Raw genomic sequence first — 19,021 nt, forward strand, 5'->3', positions numbered from 1 at the left:
TCAGATGAAATATCGACACTTTACGTCCATGATCGTGGTCGTCATTCGGAAAAAGGCTGGATTGTTCTGTCAAGGTACATGTGAAAAAGTTCAATATAACTCCTAGGTCTTGTTCACAAGTGAGGAAAAGCGTTAAATTTAAAAAGTAGCTAAAACCTTTGAATCATTTATGGGGTGTCTGGAAACTTAGAAAAATGGTGATTAACTATGTCATTTGGGAGGGATCCAATGTAGAACCAATGCTCCTGGTCTTACCCAGAGAATAACATGTGAAAGAGCCGGAACACATTGGAGGGACTATGTCCCCTGTTTGGCTTGGGGATGCCAGGAAAAAAGCCAGGAAGAAGATTAAAAGGTAGAGAAGAGGCCACGCTCAGATGATTTGGACACATCAAGACTCAAGAGGTGAGACGAGGGGCATGTTGAACAAAGGATGCCAGCGATGAAAGAACCCGTTAGAGAAAGAAAGGGAAGAAAACAACCATCAACCCCTTTGATGTGTTTAAAGAGGACGGGAAGAGGACAGCTGTGACTAGGGATGCCGATCAACGCAAGTTTAGGTGGAGCCTGGCTGAAGGGAAATGAAGAAAATACAAGATTATATTTCAACATTTCTGTAAATGAAAGCAGAATCTCAAGACGGATGATGAAGTTGAGCAAGTTTGGAAGAGAAGTAGATGATAGTGAAGTGGTGAGAGAAAACGACGACTTTGGCAGAATTCACTAACACGGACCGTCCTAAACACATTAAATAATGGGCTATTGAAAGATCAAAGACAGTGTCCTTTGTATGTCTTTCAAATCAAACTGTCACTACAAAACAAAAAAAATCAAACGAGGACACATATTGTGCCACATGATGAATTTGTCACTGGATATTGTATCTGCCAGCTCTGCCGAATTGCTGGATGGTTCTGCGCTCTGGGGGCTTGATGGCTGGATATCTGAGGGAAATGTAGACGAGGTGCCAGTAAAGATGTGAAGCAGGGGCCCCAGCTGTGTCTGACAGGGGTCCCCTGCCTCCAGCTACTGTGACAACCCACTTTCAGTGCTCCGCTTCTGTCCTCCCTCCCAGACGGCCGCTGCCTCGCCCTCTCACTCCTGTTTAATACATTATAAAAATTCACTGCCCTCTTTTACTGGCAACACATAACCCATTTATCACTTTGGACGTTGTCAAGAATGACTTTGGCTAAAGAGTGGATAAAGCGCTTGTGTATTCATACCCACGGAGAGCAGTGAGAGAGTCGTTCCGCAGTTATTCCCATCATGATTAATGGCTTTGCAGGTAGAGCAGTGTAACAACGGAATTTGAGTTATGACTTGATAAAGTTATTTAACACAAGGATTGCTGTGGTTTCTCACGAGCCATCATATTAAACAGGGTGTGGTTTTATAAGCCAACGTCCTCCCCCTGATTCAAGAAGTTTACTAGTTACCCACAAAACCTGGACGGCATGTTGAGACCTAAAAACAAAAACTCAAACCAAAATATGTTCCAGAATTGTGTTTTTTAACTCAATATATATCCATTTTTTTTTTTAATATTTGTGTGTTAACAAACATAATCTTTTAACACACCACCATGTCCTTTCTTAAAAATATCCCTCTTAAAAGATGATTCTAGAAGGTTGCAGGTTCAAATCAGGCTAAAAGGTTACTCTGGGTTTAAAAGCTGTGTCCTTCTGAGTTTGTACATTTTCAATATCTTGTGTGGGTTTCATTGAGTCACTCATCTTTTTCTTCTACAGTCCAAAAACAGACAGTGTTAGAAAATGTTTTCCGTTTGAAAGGTTTACTGACCTTATATGTCCTGTGTTAGACCCACATCCTGTTTTACAACATTTTTCCTTTTCTGTTTTATAACTTGGTGTTATAACAACAAATAACCCCAATACATTTTGCCTGCCTGTCAGACTTCATTTTGAAGTACAAAACTTCCTCTCCAAGATGCAGTAAGTCTCTCATCATGACCATGTTTTGAACTTATTACTTTGTAAAGTTCTCCCCCGTCTGAAATATTGTCGAACAAGAGGTTACAAGAGCGAAGCGCATTATGACTTAACAATCGTCTTCACTCTTCCTCCAGAAAGGTGTAATCACGCCCCACTTTGTTTGTACATCAAGTCCCTTAGAGGTGGAGACTTCCAGGATTGATGACACGGGGTGATAAACGTCGATGCTTGACCGATCACAGCAGAGTGGCCGTGGATTATGATAAACAAGATTTAATCTACAGAAATTTTCAGTGAATTTGCTAAATTAAATTAAATTAGATTAGATTACAATGAAAAGAGAGTTTTGTACAAACAGACACATACTAATGAGTACAATAGAAGGTCCAAGATCTATTTAAGACACACTTAAGTCAACATATTAGTTGCCGTTGAAAGGGTTACACTTAGTACGAAGTTGTACGGAGAAAGACTTGTATAACTTTTGTCTAATAATAATTAAGGAAGTAATTTATATTAAGAAATACAATCAGTGAGGGAACAATATGTTCGGTAAAGTTAATATGATAAACATACCTTATCTCAGGACTTTTCCATGACTTTATAAATCAGAAGAATGTGGCATAAATCAGTATTATTGCTCAACCATTCATCCGAAATACATCGACTCAGTCCAAATATTGGAACTAACAGAACTTACTTTCTCACAATAGCACAGACGCACATTTTTCTGTATCCGTGAAAAATGCATGTGTTTTAAGGTAAAATACATTCTTTTCTCAGCCCTGTGTTTACCTCTTTGTTCAAACAAAACAAAACCACATAGCAGCACCAAACATTGTTAAAGTGTGATCATTTTGCTCTATATATGGAAGACTCTGGGCTTGTTTATGCTGCTTATTTGTTAAAATAGTTGCTCGTTTGTAGTTTCAAGGTGTGTTTGAGATACACATCAAGGAAAATACTTGTTTGTTTGGCTTCCAAGTTAAAGAAATTGACTTTAATTTATACAAAATAACCACACACTGATACCCTGGTGCGTCACCGGACTAAGTGAATGCACAATATTAAGTACTGGAAGAGATAAATCTGTGCCAAAAAAAAGTCGGTCAATAGAACCGACATCATGCCAAAAGGCAATGGACACAACTCCCTCTCGTAAGGCCTCAAAAATCCCTCGACTATCTCGCCGGCAGACGCTTCAACCTCACCGTGGGCACAGTTCAACACCACAGCGTGGAAAATGCACCCTCCCTACAGGGAACTTCTGGGAGTTCAGGGAAGGTGCAGTGATCAACGGCGCTCCAGCCTCCTACACGTGTGGGCAGAGATCATCAACATTAGTACCTGCTGCGAGGCCCTTTAGCCGACTGGAGTGAAGAATCATCAGCATCCGCTCATATCCTACTGCAGCGAATCCAATATTCCAGTTACAAATGTTAATTTAGAAAAACATTTTTTTTTTCCCTTGTTGTGAAGCAGAAGAACAGCGAGAAAGTGTTATGCTATCCATTTCTTGTCCGGGAGAGGACCAGAAAACAAAACCATCTTCAAAATCAATTGTTATTCCTTCCATTACGTTGACACGCCTCAGCCTGGGACGTATGCCCGAGACTTTTTATGGATTGGTGATAAAGTTGGCTCGGACTAATTGAAGATCTTGGAAGAGTTCAGCTGGGAACGACTCAGAAGGGAACATGTGGAAAAACAAAAGTGTGACTTTGTTGAACAATAACGTGGACAACGAGGAGGAGAGGATGGAAACACAAATATAAATAGATGCTCTTAGACTGCTGTTCACCGGATGGTTCAGCGAGGAGGAAAACAGCCGATAGCAGACACTGATAATTTGTGTCCAATCGACTGACTGCACCTTCGGCTACTCCAGGGATCTCGCTATCAATTGTCCCAATCAGTCGCTTCTCCTCTTCTTACTTTTAATCCCCCTTTTTTTGTAACTTGCCCTTAAATCTTTTTTGTTGTTTTTGTTCCTGTGTGTGGCGCTGTGTGCACATTCTTCTGCATGTTTGAACAGTGAGTATTTAAGGATAGCAGGTATGATTTATAATGTATCAAAGTCAAACTAATGTCTTTATTTAAGTCTTTAATTATCTTGCACCTCTATTGTTATCATCAGTTTGTGTTTGTTTGTACAAAACTCCCTTTTCATGAAATATTTACGTTAGAAAATGGTTGTTTTACTGGAGTTTAAATCTTGTTTACTATAACCACACCCACTCTGCTGTGATTGGTCACAGGTTTGTCACTGCTTGTGGTCAATCTCGGAAGTCTCCACCTCCTCCAAGGGACTTGTTGTATAAAAGAAGCAGGGCATGATTACAACTGGCTGCAGGAGGAGTGAAGCCATTATTACATCATAATGGAGTCCGCTCTCGTAACCTCTCGTTCGCCGAGATTTCAGACGGGGGAGAACTTTATAAAGTAATAAGTTAAAAAAATCATCATGATGAGAGACTTACTGCATCTTGGAGAGAAAGCCTTGAACATTTTAAAACATGTGAGTGAGTCAGGAGAGTTGGGTTTTCACATTAGTTGCCCGTTAAAAACTCAACTTGTTGAGGATATTTTACGGACGTTAAAGTAATAATTCACCTAAAATTACAATTTCACTCATGTTCTAATCGCCCTCGTGTCGACTAAGGGTTGGGATTATTATCCGATTAATCTGTTCATTTTTATAGATTTATAGACAAAAATGTAGGTTCATTTTAATGTAGCAACTGATGCTCAAGTGTATTCTTCTTTATCTTCATCCAAAATTAAACACTTAAAAAAATCTGTAACGTCCATCTTGTAGAGCCTAGACAAGAGATATTAAAAATATATATATATATATTTCTGCTGCCTAAAGTCTTCCGTCTTCCCTCATTCAAACACATTGCAAGTTTCAGTTCACATGTAGCTTCCGCTAAATGCAAGCACAAAATATAGACTTGTTTATTTTATTTGGGAAAAACTACTCCTGTTAAGATTTCAATATAAAAATAAAGACAACTGAGTCACTACATTTAAATGAACAAACATTTTTGTCTATAACTCTAAAACAGAACTGTTTATCCAAACTCTTAGTCGACATAAGGGTGAGCAGTAAATTAGTTAAGTTTGAATTTTTGGATCCCCTGAAGACCGTTGGAGTTCAACAATCCATTTTATTTTGTAAATTGAAGGGTTAAATTGTAAATTAAGTTGAAAAAAAGATTAAAACAAAGCGAGGCTTAATCCTGCTTTCTTGGTGTCCTGCAAGAAACTGCAGTTGCAGTGATGTATTCATAAATAAACACCTTGTTTTAAGCTAAATTATTCCTTTAATTTGCTTCCTCCCTGATGGAGCCACAGGGAGTCTATCCCAGCAAGTAAGGGACACGGACAGGGAACATCCTGGTCATCAGTCCATAAACGGGCACCTAAAAAGACAAAAAGCATCTAAACACACTTGCTTGAATAATTCAGAGCCATCGACTATGTGTGCACGGAGGAGACCAGAGCGCCCAAAATAAATCTTGCGATCAAAACAAACTTCGTGCTGAAGGGGATGCAGGTTCACATCAAGACTAGCCTCCAGCTGGAATCAAACTCACGGTACTCTTGTTGTAAGGCTGCACGTAATACTCTGCTGTGCTGCCAGATGCTAAAATAAAATAGTCAATAGGAACATACAGCAAAAGTTGAGGCCATTATCTGAGATATCCTGAAGCATTAAAAATGCTAAAGAGTGACTGTGCACGAGTGAAGAAGAAGATCTTCCACTTCTATATCAGGGTTGTAATTTGTTTATTAAGGGGGAACTCGTAGAGCTTTGATCAAAAGTTTTTCTTTTGTCTATTTAACAATATTTTATCCGTGAATAGAGGTTTTGTGAGGGCTATTGCTATTAACGCTCTTCAAAGGGATCTAAGAAAGAGCAGGATCTTCTCTTAGATTAATTATTAACACCATTATAGAGCCTTCAAAGCAAGAGATTCTAGGTTTGTTTCTCTAAAAACCAAGGCACCACATTTGGCTCGCGGACAGTGTTTACTATTCTTTTTTCGATTTTTCAATGGCTTCTTCTTTTTAGACAGATAAACCAAAACAATCAGCCTTTTTTATTCCTGTTGAAAATACCTTTTTCAACAGAAAATAATTTCATTTTGAATATATGGAATCAGAATCTCAAAATCGGAAACTTTTATTGCCAGTTTTGTAAACACAACACAAGATTTGTTTGTGGTGGCACGACAGAATAAATGAATGAAAGAATATTAATGAAATGAATGAAAAAAGAGATGAATAATATGCAAACATTTCAATAAAATAAGAGACATTACCAAAAAACGGTAGGTCCATTATTAATAAAATAATATAAAACTATCAAACTTTTGTGTAAAAAGGAAAAATCAATTTTGAAAATGTTCTAAATTATGAATTGAATTATTTAATAAAAAACTATTTAACTTTTCAATATAGAATATTATATAAATTCAAACACTTTAAATTAAAGCTTTCAATTCAAACACTCGATATTGTGATGTCACTGATCAGAGACAGGAAGCGGAAATGGCTCCTAAATGTTGCTGTTCTGTTTTAAAATGAATTGTCAAAACAAATATTGATGTGGTCATCTGTACAAAAATGACCCGTTTGTTTGATGATTTATCTAGGAATGAGTTGTTCAGTAAATATGTACACTATTTTGTGTTTTTTTGACTGATCATTATGTGTTTTTGTTTGTAAAAAACTCCATTTTCATTGAAATATTTACATAAGAAAATGTGCTTAAGCCCTCTCACCGGAAACCCTTTTGTCTGAAGATACTATCTACTACTATTATTGTGTATTTGTGTAATAATAAAAATAGGCGATTCTCGATTCCCTTTAACTTATTTCTTATTTGACAAATATATATCCAAACAAAAATACTTTTAAATGCTTTTATAGCGCCTCACAATAATTCTAGTACTTCAACAGTCTATTTTGTCAGGTGAACTTTAGGAGGGCAGGTTTTTCAGTGACTAGAAATGTTCATTTGTATATATTAAATAGTAAATAATCAATGCTGAATCAAAAACAGACACTGAAGTTTCTTTAAAATACCTTTTGCTTACACTAAAACAGCATTTTCACAACAAATGAATAATTAATATCGAATGAAACATGGTACGAGCTTCTCTCTGGCTGAACTGATGGTTGGAATGGTTGAAAAATCACCGAATCACTTCGCTTCAAGAATTTCAGGGGAGAAGCCAGGATCCTCAAACCACCCCAATCAAGAAGAAATGCTAATCACAGAAAGGGAAAAAAGTAAAAGTTTGGAGAGTGAAAAGGAAAGACGTGGAGGAACCCTAATGATGCAATTAGTGGGTTTGTCCTCCCCACATGCACTCACTCTGTAAGTATACATGGCTCTCACAAGGGTGTGAATTCAGTGCACACTGGCTCTGGCGAAGCAGAAATCACACAGATAAAGACACCCTTGATTCTATTACATTTCTACATTTTCCCACTTCACTTGAGAGCACACCACACTTTCAATTACATGCTCTTGATATAACCGCTAATTCTCTGGACGTCTCCAGTGAAGCGCGGCGACCGCGCAGACATACTGTAGGTTTTTATTTTATCTCCGTCTTATTTTTGGTCGTTCGACGGCGACGTGAAGATGTACATCACAGGCTTAAAAGAATGAAAGGTTATTGAGATGAAAGAGAAGAGAAAAAGTCAAAGTAAACAAACTTTGGTGACCCTGCACAATAATGTGATTATGGACGGGTCATGCTTGAGCTAGGGTTATGGTTAGGGTTATTATTTGTAATATTTATTTCAAATTATAAATGGATTAAAATGAAACTATAAATTTATCAATCAATCAATAAAGAAATTCTATAAAAAAATACTATAGAAAATACAAAAAACACTATAAAAATAATATGGAATATTATAAAGAATTCTATAGAAAATAGAGAAACACTATACTATACTACTATACTATAATACTATTAAAAACACTATACAATACTTATTATATATTTAAAAAAATACTAATAATAGAAAAGCGCTATACAAATAAAAATTACTTACTTACTTATACTTAAAAAAATTTAGATGGATTTTTTTCCAATTGTTTTCAAAACGTCTTCATATATATATATTTTTAAATTATTTTATCAACCCTAACCTTAAACCTAATTATAACAGGTAACCTAACCCACATTTTTTAATTTTCTTAATTTTGTTGGAAAGTGTTTAATCATCTTCATATATTAAAGAAAATGTATTCATTTTAAAGTGGAGACATTTTTTCAGACCTTCCCTTAATCTTAACCAAACCCATGAAATAATAATAATAAAAATAATAAGTAATTTGATATTCATTTTCTAGTCTTACATTCAAAAACACACAATTTTTGAAATAAAATTCATTTATTTTTGAAAACTTTTCATTGTATAATCGCCATATTTTAATTAAGTTTATATTTATTAGCCAATTTCTTTTATACAATTCGTTTTCGAATCCCTTTTTTCAAGCCTATAAAACCCTGGCCCAAAACTTCCTGTCTATTTGTCAGAGCAACCGTCTCTAAATCATTCATCATGGCAGGTCTCACTCCTGTCCCTTGAAGCTTTAAGTCGAGCTGCTCCTGTCAACCATCATCCCTGACACTCCTCCTTGCTCTCTCCACTTCAGCAGCCTCCATCTCTCTCCATTACTCCGGCTGGATGAATCTGCTAAATATATACAAGTAACACTTCCTTCCTCCTCCTTAAATCCAGTCCAATCTCGATTGTATGTTTTAATGATCAAGAGCGCGTGCAGGGAAATAGTGTGTGCTATCATTGACTCTATTGATTTCTGACACAAACGTTTATTTAAACATGTCTTACCTGCTTTCACAGGCATTGTGAGTGGAGAGCAGTGGTCTCCCTGTCCGGCGGATGCAGACGACAGTAAAGTCTTTGCCAAAAATGCAGAAATTGGCTGAACCAACAACGAAGTGAGGCTCGACTGGTTTCCTGGTGAGCCTGCGTCTGGAGTGGAATAAATAAAACAAAAATGATAGTTAAAAATAGTAGCAACTTTCAACAAAGTGAAATAAGTAAAAATAAATTAAAAATTAAAAACACCATTCTAGTAAAGCTTTGATCACATATATACATACATACATACATACTTTGTTCACACACATTTCCCTTTAGAACTTTCCAAACTTGCCTTAATCCTGAATAAAATTGTTTCTTGAGTCCCTTTAATCATTTTACAGAATTTAAATACAGAAGGTAGAGTGGCATGTCACTGGTTTGAGTGTTTTTGTTGTTTGTTTATAATATACTGTATATATATCTATATAGATATAGATATACAGCTCTGGAAAGAATTAAGAGCCCGCTGCAAAATGATCAGTTTCTCTGATTTTTACTACTTATAGGTATATGTTTGAGTAAAATGCACATTTTTGTTTCATTCTATAAACTACTGACAACATTTCTGACAATGTTTTCAGACCTCAAATAATGTGAAGAAAACAAGATCATATTCATTTTAAAAGAACACAATACTAATGTTTAACTTAGGAAGAGTTCAGAAATCAATATTTGGTGGGATAACCCCTGATTTACTGGCTGAGGGACACAGTGAGCGTCAGGTTGCTTCCATCCTTAAAAAATTCTAAGATGGCGGCTCATAAAAACAAGGTCAAGCAGCAGACACTGGGGACAACAAAGCTCTCCACCGACCGGGATGACTGTCAACTTATTCGAATGTAACTCAGAAACCGTAGGATGACATCAAGTGACCTTCAAAAAGAATGGCAAATGGCAGCTGGGGTGAAGTGCACAGCAAGAACGGTTCGAAACAGGCTGCTAGGGGCTCAAGTCGTGTAAAGCCAGAAAAAAGCCCTTCATCAATGAGAAGCAAAGAAGAGCCAGGCTGAACTTTGCAAAAGACCATAAGGATTGGACCGTCCAGGACTGGAGTAAGGTCATCTTCCAGTCCAATTTTCAACTTTGCCCAACACCTCGTCGTCTGATGGTTAGACGGAGACCTGGAGAGGCCTACAAGCCACAGTGTCTCGCACCTACTGTGAAATTTGGCATAGGATCGATGATGATCTGCGGGTGCTTCAGCAGAGCTGGAATTGGGCAGATTTGTCTTTGCGAAGTACGCATGAATCGAGCCACATACAGAGTTGTCTTGGAAGAAACTTGCTTCCTTCTGCTCTGACAATGTTCCGACAAATCTGAAGATTGTTTTTTTCCAGCAGGACGATGCTCCATGCCACACAGATAGGTCAATCAAGGTGTGGATGAAGGACCACCAGATCAATCTCCAGACCTGAACCCCATTGAAAATCTCTGAAATGTGATCAAGAGGAAGATGGATGGACACAAGTTATCAAACAAAGCTGAGCTACTTGAATTCTTACGCCAGGAGTGGAATAAAGTGACTCAAGAACAATGTGAAAGACTGGTGGACGCCAAGATGCATGACAGCTGTGAGTAAAGATCAGGGTTATCCCACCAAATATTGATTTCTGAACTCTTCCTAAGTTCAAACATTAGAATTGTGTTCTTTTAAAATGAATTTGATCTTGTTTCCTTCGCAGTATTAAAGTTCTGAAAACATTGCATCTTATTTGTTATTTTGACCATTAGTCATTTTCTGCAAATAAATGCCCTAAATGACAATATTTGTATTTAGAATGTGGCAGAAACGTTGTCAGTAGTTTATAGAATGAAACAAAAATGTTCATTGTACTCAAACACATTCCTATAAGTAGTAAAATCAGAGAAACTGATCATTTTGCAGCGGTCTCTTAATGTTTTATGTACAGTATAAAATACTTTAAAGTAAAGATTCATGAAGCAGTAGCGCCTTGAGAATGTGGAAACTTCTTAAACTTTATAAGCTTCAATAAGCTTCGTACTGCTGCATTAACTTTACTTTTTTTGAAGCAGCAAATTGCTTGTATAAAAGTTTTTCTTTTGTAATTTGCTGTGTTTTAATTTTGAATCAATGTATTTTTGTAAGTTTCATTTGCGGGAAGAAACCAGGTAACACAAGCACAAGGTTAATTGATTACTTTCGGCACCGTCCATGTACTGTCGCTCATTTCATTATTTATTCCAACAAATATTCTCAATGCGACAGAGTTTCAATGACTTTAATTCTCATGGTTAAACATCGAAATTATCAGCATCACAGAGTCCTTCACAGAGTCATTCTAGATGAAGATACTCTTTTATTGTATGTGTTCATTATCTTGGCCTCAATTGTCAAAAGAGGTCTATAATTCCTGCGTTTCTTCTCAGTAAATACCGCTCCACATCCACAGGAATATTCAGGTATTTGGTCATCGCTCGGAGCAACTGCTTTACCCTCATTAAGATAAGAAACGGCTTCCGTGCTGGTGTCTAATCCGGGCTGCAGGCCATTCTCAACGTAGCACCTCTGCAGCTGAATTATTGCTAAATAAAAAGCTCGTCTCCTCCACAGTTTTTGGATTACTCTTTAGTTTGAAGAGTTTGGGATTCTGACATGCACTCGGCGCGGCGATCGTCTATCAGAGGCAGGACAGAAACTCGATACAGCAGCTGACAGTAAACAGCACAGAAATGTGTAATCAGAGGTGAACCGACACCGCCAAATATCTTCCACCCCTCACACACACCTGTCAAACTCACATCACCTGCACTTCATGCAGCCGGGCAACCTTTAACCCCAGAGGTTTATTGCTACATTTATACATCGGCAGACTCTCCATGAAATGCCTTGACATTTGTGATGACTCCAGCGTTTCTCCTACCCAGGGTGTGTGGTTTGCTGAAACCCCACAGATATTATCCCCCACACCAGCAAAGGTTCCTTCGCAATTCCATTCTTGTTAAAGTGGAATCACAAGAGGAGGAGCATCGACTGACAGAACTATCAGGAGGAATCACGAGTGCTATCAATTCATCACAGGACATTCCACTTTAAAGGTGTGTGGGGAATCTGACAATCACGGGCGGTGACCCACTAGATGTCACTCTCTGCTCTATCATTTGCAACAGCTCTAATGAAACCCTTACATCGTATTTTTTACACACTAGGGGTGGTGATGGACTTATGAAGCTTTATGAAATAGTGTCATGTTGTTTAGAGGTCAGTAGGTGGAGCAATCACTTTAGAAATGATGTGATGTTTCATTAGAATAGTTGTTGAAAACGAAGCAGAGATCGCCATCTAGTGGACTCTGAAAATACCGATACGGTTTCATGAAGCTTGACCAAACCACCACCACCTGTGGGAATTTGATCACTTGACCTAGTAGATGTTCAAAGCCTTTAGATGTTTTCAGCGGCTCGGCTGTGAGGACTTAGAAACCTGGACATAAGTATAGGATTAAAACAAATATTTTGGCAGTCGGACCCCATCATCAGTTTGGTCTTAACACCGGTGATGGTAAATTTGCTGCGTCATTGAGTTACTGAACCCACTAATATAAGGAAAACAGGTCCAAGAAAATCACTAGAGCAACAGCGACGAGGAAAAACTGCCCCTTTGATGCAGAAACCTCCAACAGAAGCACAACCTCTGTGTAACAGCCTCCTGTCGATGTGACTACATGCTCAGTATGATTACTGTGTACATACCATTATAATACTAAAATTGAAATTAAATAATAATAAACAAAATTGAAATTATATCATGTTTTTTTTATAAAACCTTTTTTATAAACTTTAAGTTTGGAGCAGATACAAAATGTCTACACTTGTACAATGTTTGTTGATGATGTATACTAATGTTAGGAGAAAGACAAGATCCTGCCTGTAAACAAATTGATCCTGTAAGTATGTAAGTATTTTATATTTTTAAAGAGCCTTTCACAGACCAGGTACTTACTTTAAAAGGCCAAGATAACAAAGAGACAAACACAACAGCAACAATATAATCAGGGAAAAGCCTGCACAAATAAAAAGGTCTTAAGATGTTTCTTAAAGGAGTCAGTAGATCATCAAACACAGAGCGAGAGGAAGATCGCTCCAAAGCTTAGGAGCAACAGTCTGGAAGGATTTCTCTCCTCTGGTCCTGAAGCGTGTTCAGGAACCATCAGTAGATTCTGATCCACAGACCTCAGAGCCCGAGCTGTGGTGTAAGTCTGGATCAGATCACTGATGTAAGGAGGAGGCTGACCATGAATAGATCTGAAAGTAAGAACCAGAATTTTTAAATTGATCCTGAAAGAAACTGGCAGCCAATGCAGAGTTTTAAGGATCAGAGAAATGTGAGTTCTTCTACTAGAGCAGGTCAGAATTCTTGCTGCAGAAATTTGTATTAACTGCAGGCGAGACAGCTCCTTCTTCTGTAAGGAGGTAAATACAGTTCATCGACATATTTCTAAAGCAGAGATGGATGCAGCAGCACAACAATGAAAACTAAACCTTTTCTATTAATATTGGAAATGATGGTGATTATAAAAACATTCTACCTTTGTGTCACATTGGACTGACCTTATGGAAAGATTTGGTATTTGTGGGGAATTGCCCTCAATACCAGTCTTTTGATCTTAATAGTAATGTTAAAAACAAACAAAAGAAAAAAAACAAACAATCAGACGAGAGAGGCCATATAGAATGAGCTTTCTTGTGATATTAACATTATAGCACGTATAAGCGAAACCACAAATCTGTAATTTAATTCTGTTAAATGATTTAAGGGATTAAGAAGGGTGATATTATTTTCAGGATTAACGAACAGGGCAAGTTGGGAAAGCTTCTTAAGGGAAAAGAAGTGATCAAAGCTCACAATTTATAAACTTCTCTCGCACCACAATGGTCATTTTACTTATTCATTTATTTTTAAATAATAAAGTCCAGTTCAGCACTACGTATGCACACAGACTCACAGACTTCAACACGTAGACTTCAGCGTCATCGTTTGTGGCTGGTCGCTGTGGCCAGCATCAAGACCGGGGGTTAATAATTCAGAACACAGAAGGGAGGGTGGGAGTCAAGGAAGGGGGTAAAATGACAGGAACAGAAGAGGGGAGATGAAAAGGAGGGGTCATGAGACTGATGGATAACTTCTGAGGGAAAAAATTGCCTGCAGGGCAGGAGATGAGGAGATGGTGAGGAGGAGAGAGGTGAGGCAGGAAGTGAAGGGTGGTGAAAATGACAAGGTAGGGCAGTCTGAGAAAGTATGAACAAAAACGAAAGAAGGCTTCAGAACTATAATGGATGGAGCACTAAACGGCAGAGGAAAGTATGTGAGGAGAAAACCAACAAGCAGCTTGGGGTCTTTCACCTTTTGTTACTGTATTTATCCCTTATCTTCACGGACAAACAACAACAACAAGAGACAATCGAAAGACAAAACATGAAACCATCCGAGACTGTAGTTTTACATTGTTGATGTTCATAGCGAGACCAAATCTATCTGTAAGGAAGGCAGCCAAACAGATGAAGGTCTAAGAAGAAACACATCCATATCAAGAGACTGCAGCTGAGATATGTAATCAGTAGATCATTAAAAATGTCTTTCCTCACTGGATACATGTTGCTTGACAATAATTGACAACAGAATATCAACATCTTCAGTGCGATAACAGATGTAGATCTTGAAATTGGTCATAAATGCATTCTTCAGATCTTTAGATCTATTTGTTAACCCTCTCATTGGATGTTTATCTAGTCTTCAATGAGATTGAACTTTACGTTTGCTTTTGAGACTTTCAACATAAAAGCAATTGACATAAATATATATATGTACATAATATATATATATAAGACTATAAATATTTTCTAATTGGCTTGAGTTCAATTTCATATTACTTGGTTCAATTTCATATTACTTGATGGAGGTCCAGGGATGACTATTATTGGCTGCAGTCTGGTCATGAAGTTAATAATGTAGCACAATAGCTCAACTAAAACGTGTCTAAATTAGGGCAAAAGAAAAGCGCATTCGAATTCTGACCATCTGTGACATTTCTCCTCAACTCCTGTATAAATCTCAAACAAACTAAAGTGAAATCCAAAGTATGACATTAAAACGATTGCGATACTAATCTTGCGCATCCTGTTCTATATGTCAGAAATAATTATATTGCACTTTAAAGCGATTGTTGAGAAGGGAAGGGGGAATATCATCTGGCACAACATAACAGATATTAAACACCTGAGGGAAGGTCAATGAGATTCAACAAGGAGTCGGGCCAAGAACTTAATTGCTCTTAATTTTATAAGCGTAAAAACATGCACTTTTAACAAGACAGGTGTGACATTGCTGGAGGAGTTTCAAGGACAATCTCAGCTTGTAGATGAGGAAAATGCTCCTGTGTTCCTTTTGAAACTTCCTCAGTGAAAATCTACCAATAAAACGTGACTTTAGAAATCATTGATAACCAATTCCATCTGTTCATCTAATCCTTTTTATTTTCCACCAAGAGAAAGTCAGTCTTAATCTTCGTCTCTAGTCACACGTGTCATTTCCTCCTTTGCTTCTTCCATTTTTTATTTCCTCTCAACTATACAGAGTCAATGTGGGCCGTGGCAGTTCTCTGTGAACTTGCAACAGACCTGCTGTCAGCTCTTAGCTTAATAAGATCTTTCACTACATAGAAGGATAGATGGATAGACTTCATTAATCTCTCTGGAGATCTCCTTCGGGAAATTAGGTTTCCAGTTAACAGCAGACGATAGTTTCATAAAAAAGGAAAAAGAACAAAGTGCAAATAAATAGAAGAAAGTTGAGGGAATGACAAAGTAAAAATATAAAAACCTAGATCAATGGAAATAAAGCAAAGAAAACGTTACAAAGATTAACATGAGAAGAAAATGTACCCACACTTAGCTAACTCTTCTTAACAAACCCAAAAAAAAAGTGTTCAACGTCAGAGAAATTGATATCCTCTACTTTTCTAAAGGAATGAAAAAAAAGGGTTTTATTGAGTTACATGTTTCCACACACAACTGTATATATGAATTTATAGTATAACTTTTAAATACCTGTCAGACAGAAATCGCACCTGGTTAAAGCTTGACACAGATTAACTTAAATCTAAAGTCAGTATGTGCACTGTGTGTGATTTATAAAATGATTATTATTGGTGGTTGTTCGATTTGGCTGACATCGATTGAATCCGTTTCACGGAAAACCAAGTACATTGAACTACCCCATTATTGTTTGGAACATTGTGTTGTATTATTAGAAACATCTTTTTGCATTATTTGATTTCATATTTCGTACTTTTCTTACCCCACAGTTTTTAGGGTCGCAAGTACAAGTTGTCTAAGAAACAACTTCTTCAGTCAATTATATGTCTAAGGTTTTAAGAGCAGGCCTTAGCAAGGTACTCTATCTTTGCACTATTTTAATTTATATAGCTTCGATTATATAGTTATAATTTAAGTGAAAACCAGCACACAAACGAAACACAAAATATGAAAAATGTAGACCAGTCTCTACAAAACTGGACTCTGGTGCCACCCTGGCCAGTTGGGTTTCAAACCCCTGGTTTAATCTATCAAACTGTCACTAACTGTCATTGTTTTAAAATAAAAATTCTCCTTATTTTTATAGTAGTTTCACATCCAGCATTAAGTCAAACACTTTTGCCTCAATGGGTGAATTACAGGAAAAAACAAATGATCTGGTTTTAATGTCAGCAGCACAGATTGATTTATTGCAAGTGAAAAAAAATGCAAGTAATGACATCAGAACGGCACCACCTGTGGGCTGTTTATCAACAGCATGGGTCAGCATTAATCGCAAGAAGAACGGAAACATAATCAGTCACATGAAGTAATGTAGAAAGAATTGAGTGAGGGGATAATGGAACCAGCAGCGAGGAGATTACAATCTGTTTTAGATCAAACAAATTCAATTGTTGGTCTGATTCAATAAGATTCCAGTCGGCGAGTGTCGTTACAAGCACAACAATTCATTCATCTTTTCCCGAGTGTTTATTGTTACGTCGTGGTCTGATGAGAGAAGACAGAAACACACATAATGCAGAAGGAGAGAAAGAGAGGATCCTGTATAGGTCTATTCTAACTTCACAAATCAATTCAATAAACAAGTTGCCATCTATCAAGAGTGTGAGCCACAAACAACAGCTCAACACAACAGCCGACAATCACGGTTCACCAAGTCAGGAGGACAGAGTTTTAATCAAAATGTCTGACGTAAAGCAGCCACTCCTGCCAGTCGCAACGAGACCAGAATCTCAACATTTCAGCCACTAACGCAGAAGTCAATCATTATGTTTGTATTGCATGCTTTTGACACCTTTACTGACCTCTCTTTTAGAAGTCATGAATCCACCAGTGATAGGTCAACTGTCATTTTGGCCGCAAACACACTTACCTTCCCCTAACATGGTGCTCCTACATTCATCTCTGCTGCATAAACAACTTTTACTCCACACCCGACTTTACTAGTGCAACTCCCATCTGTTTCTTCTATCCGAGGAAAACCGTCTTCAAACAGATTCAGCTGCTCACATCATCTCAAAACTCCATTCATCTGTGACAAGACTCCGGCAGTCGATCCACTGGCTTCCGATGTCATATGGAATCCAATATAGCAGCGAAAACATTGATGAGCTCACTTTATATTGTCAGGAAACCACAGCTGAAAAGAGAAAACCTCCTTCTTACAAAAAAACAATACTAGTCATCACACCTTCACCTACACACCACATGAGGGTTGAGAATCAATAGTCTGACCCAAAAAAACATGCACAGTATTCAATCACAGACTTCAAAACCATAACTGTGATCTCTGTTCAGGCTTTCATTGTGAATACAGTGGTAGTCGCTGTGATCAAAATCCATTTAGTTTGTATCCAGGTTTGACTTTCAATGTATCGTATGTATAAAATGATAATATTTAATATATATGTTTTTTTTTCTTCTGATTAATGTCCTTCAGAACCAATAAAAAAGGCTGTTAGTTTGGTCTGTGATAACGTTCTTTTTGCTCCATAGCTAACAGTAAAAAGATGGTGATGATTTCTCTTTGAATATTCCCAGGAGCATTGAAGCATCATCCATCCATCCATCCATCCACTCATCCATTCATCCCATTCAGACGTGCTTCACCGATGAAGGCTTCCAGGAAGTGTCCTAAAAAAAAAAGCCCCAGTCACCATTTCTTTATGTGGAGGAGCATCTGTTCTCCTCTGAGTCTCTCCCTAATGACTGAGCTCCTCTTCTAATATAAAACGGTACATCCAGACACCCTGCAGAGATAATTTTGGCCTAAGTAATTTTATGGTTCGACGTTTAAAAATAATCTGGAGTGCTCATTATGAAAAATACAAATCTTAAAAAAGGGCCTCATATTCTTAAACCACAAACCCGTACGTTAAACAGCTGTTCCGTTAAACAGCCCTCCATCTTCACCTCCAGGATTCCCCCTGGAACTGACCCAGTTGTGTGATTCAATTTTTCCTGGGGCAAGTTTAACTTTTTGTGTAAATGAGCACCAGACAATTAACTATTAAATACCCAAGAGGACGAGCTCTTCCAATACTTGCACACTGGGGAGTTCCAAGTTCATCTGGGAAAAATGAAGCCAGAAACTATGGGCTACTCACCGACGTCACTGTATTGAGCAGCTCATTATAGAAAAATGATCGAGACATACAGGAAGTATGATGACAGTCAATTTGAAGTTTTTTAATGTAAGGATGCTTCTGTCCTTAGATCTAGACCTATCCACAAGTCACCTACAAAGTTCCAAGTCTTCCTTTCCATGAGAGTCAACTTTTTTTAAATTAATTCCGGATGATGTTGATGATGCAGCCCTTTGACTGTATTTATGCGACCATCGTAATGTCAAAGTATGATCATGTATAAATGGTTGTAATTCATTTAAAAAGTTTATTTAGTATTTATTATTCATTTACATTTTCACACTTATTTACTTTTTCCCCTCATTTTTGTGTGTAATTTTTTGAGTATATATTAATCCCTCAAAATATATTTTTTAAAGTTAGTTGAAGAAATGTTTTGAAAAAAACTCATATATACAAGAATATAATTGCAACTTATTTATCTTAATAAATGTCACGGCCTAATGACTT

At 37.4% G+C, this 19,021-nt stretch overlaps 1 protein-coding gene and 1 long non-coding RNA gene across 2 annotated transcripts in view; both read right to left on the bottom strand.

Annotated features, from left to right (window-relative positions):
* LOC148085778 (uncharacterized) overlaps positions 1-19,021 on the bottom strand; it is a 257,146-nt gene that overhangs the window by 136,717 nt on the left and 101,408 nt on the right. The gene's annotated exons all lie outside the window — the stretch shown is intronic.
* naaladl2 (N-acetylated alpha-linked acidic dipeptidase like 2) overlaps positions 1-19,021 on the bottom strand; it is a 250,632-nt gene that overhangs the window by 84,964 nt on the left and 146,647 nt on the right. Inside the window, exon 9 of the mRNA XM_087783862.1 lies at positions 8,838-8,981. Coding sequence (XP_087639988.1) covers positions 8,838-8,981 — 144 coding nt within the window. The remainder of the gene's footprint in view (positions 1-8,837; positions 8,982-19,021) is intronic.

Source organism: Callionymus lyra, chromosome 2 (assembly GCF_982586985.1).
Source record: "Callionymus lyra chromosome 2, fCalLyr1.hap1.1, whole genome shotgun sequence".
NCBI classification, from domain to species: Eukaryota; Metazoa; Chordata; class Actinopteri; order Syngnathiformes; family Callionymidae; genus Callionymus; species Callionymus lyra.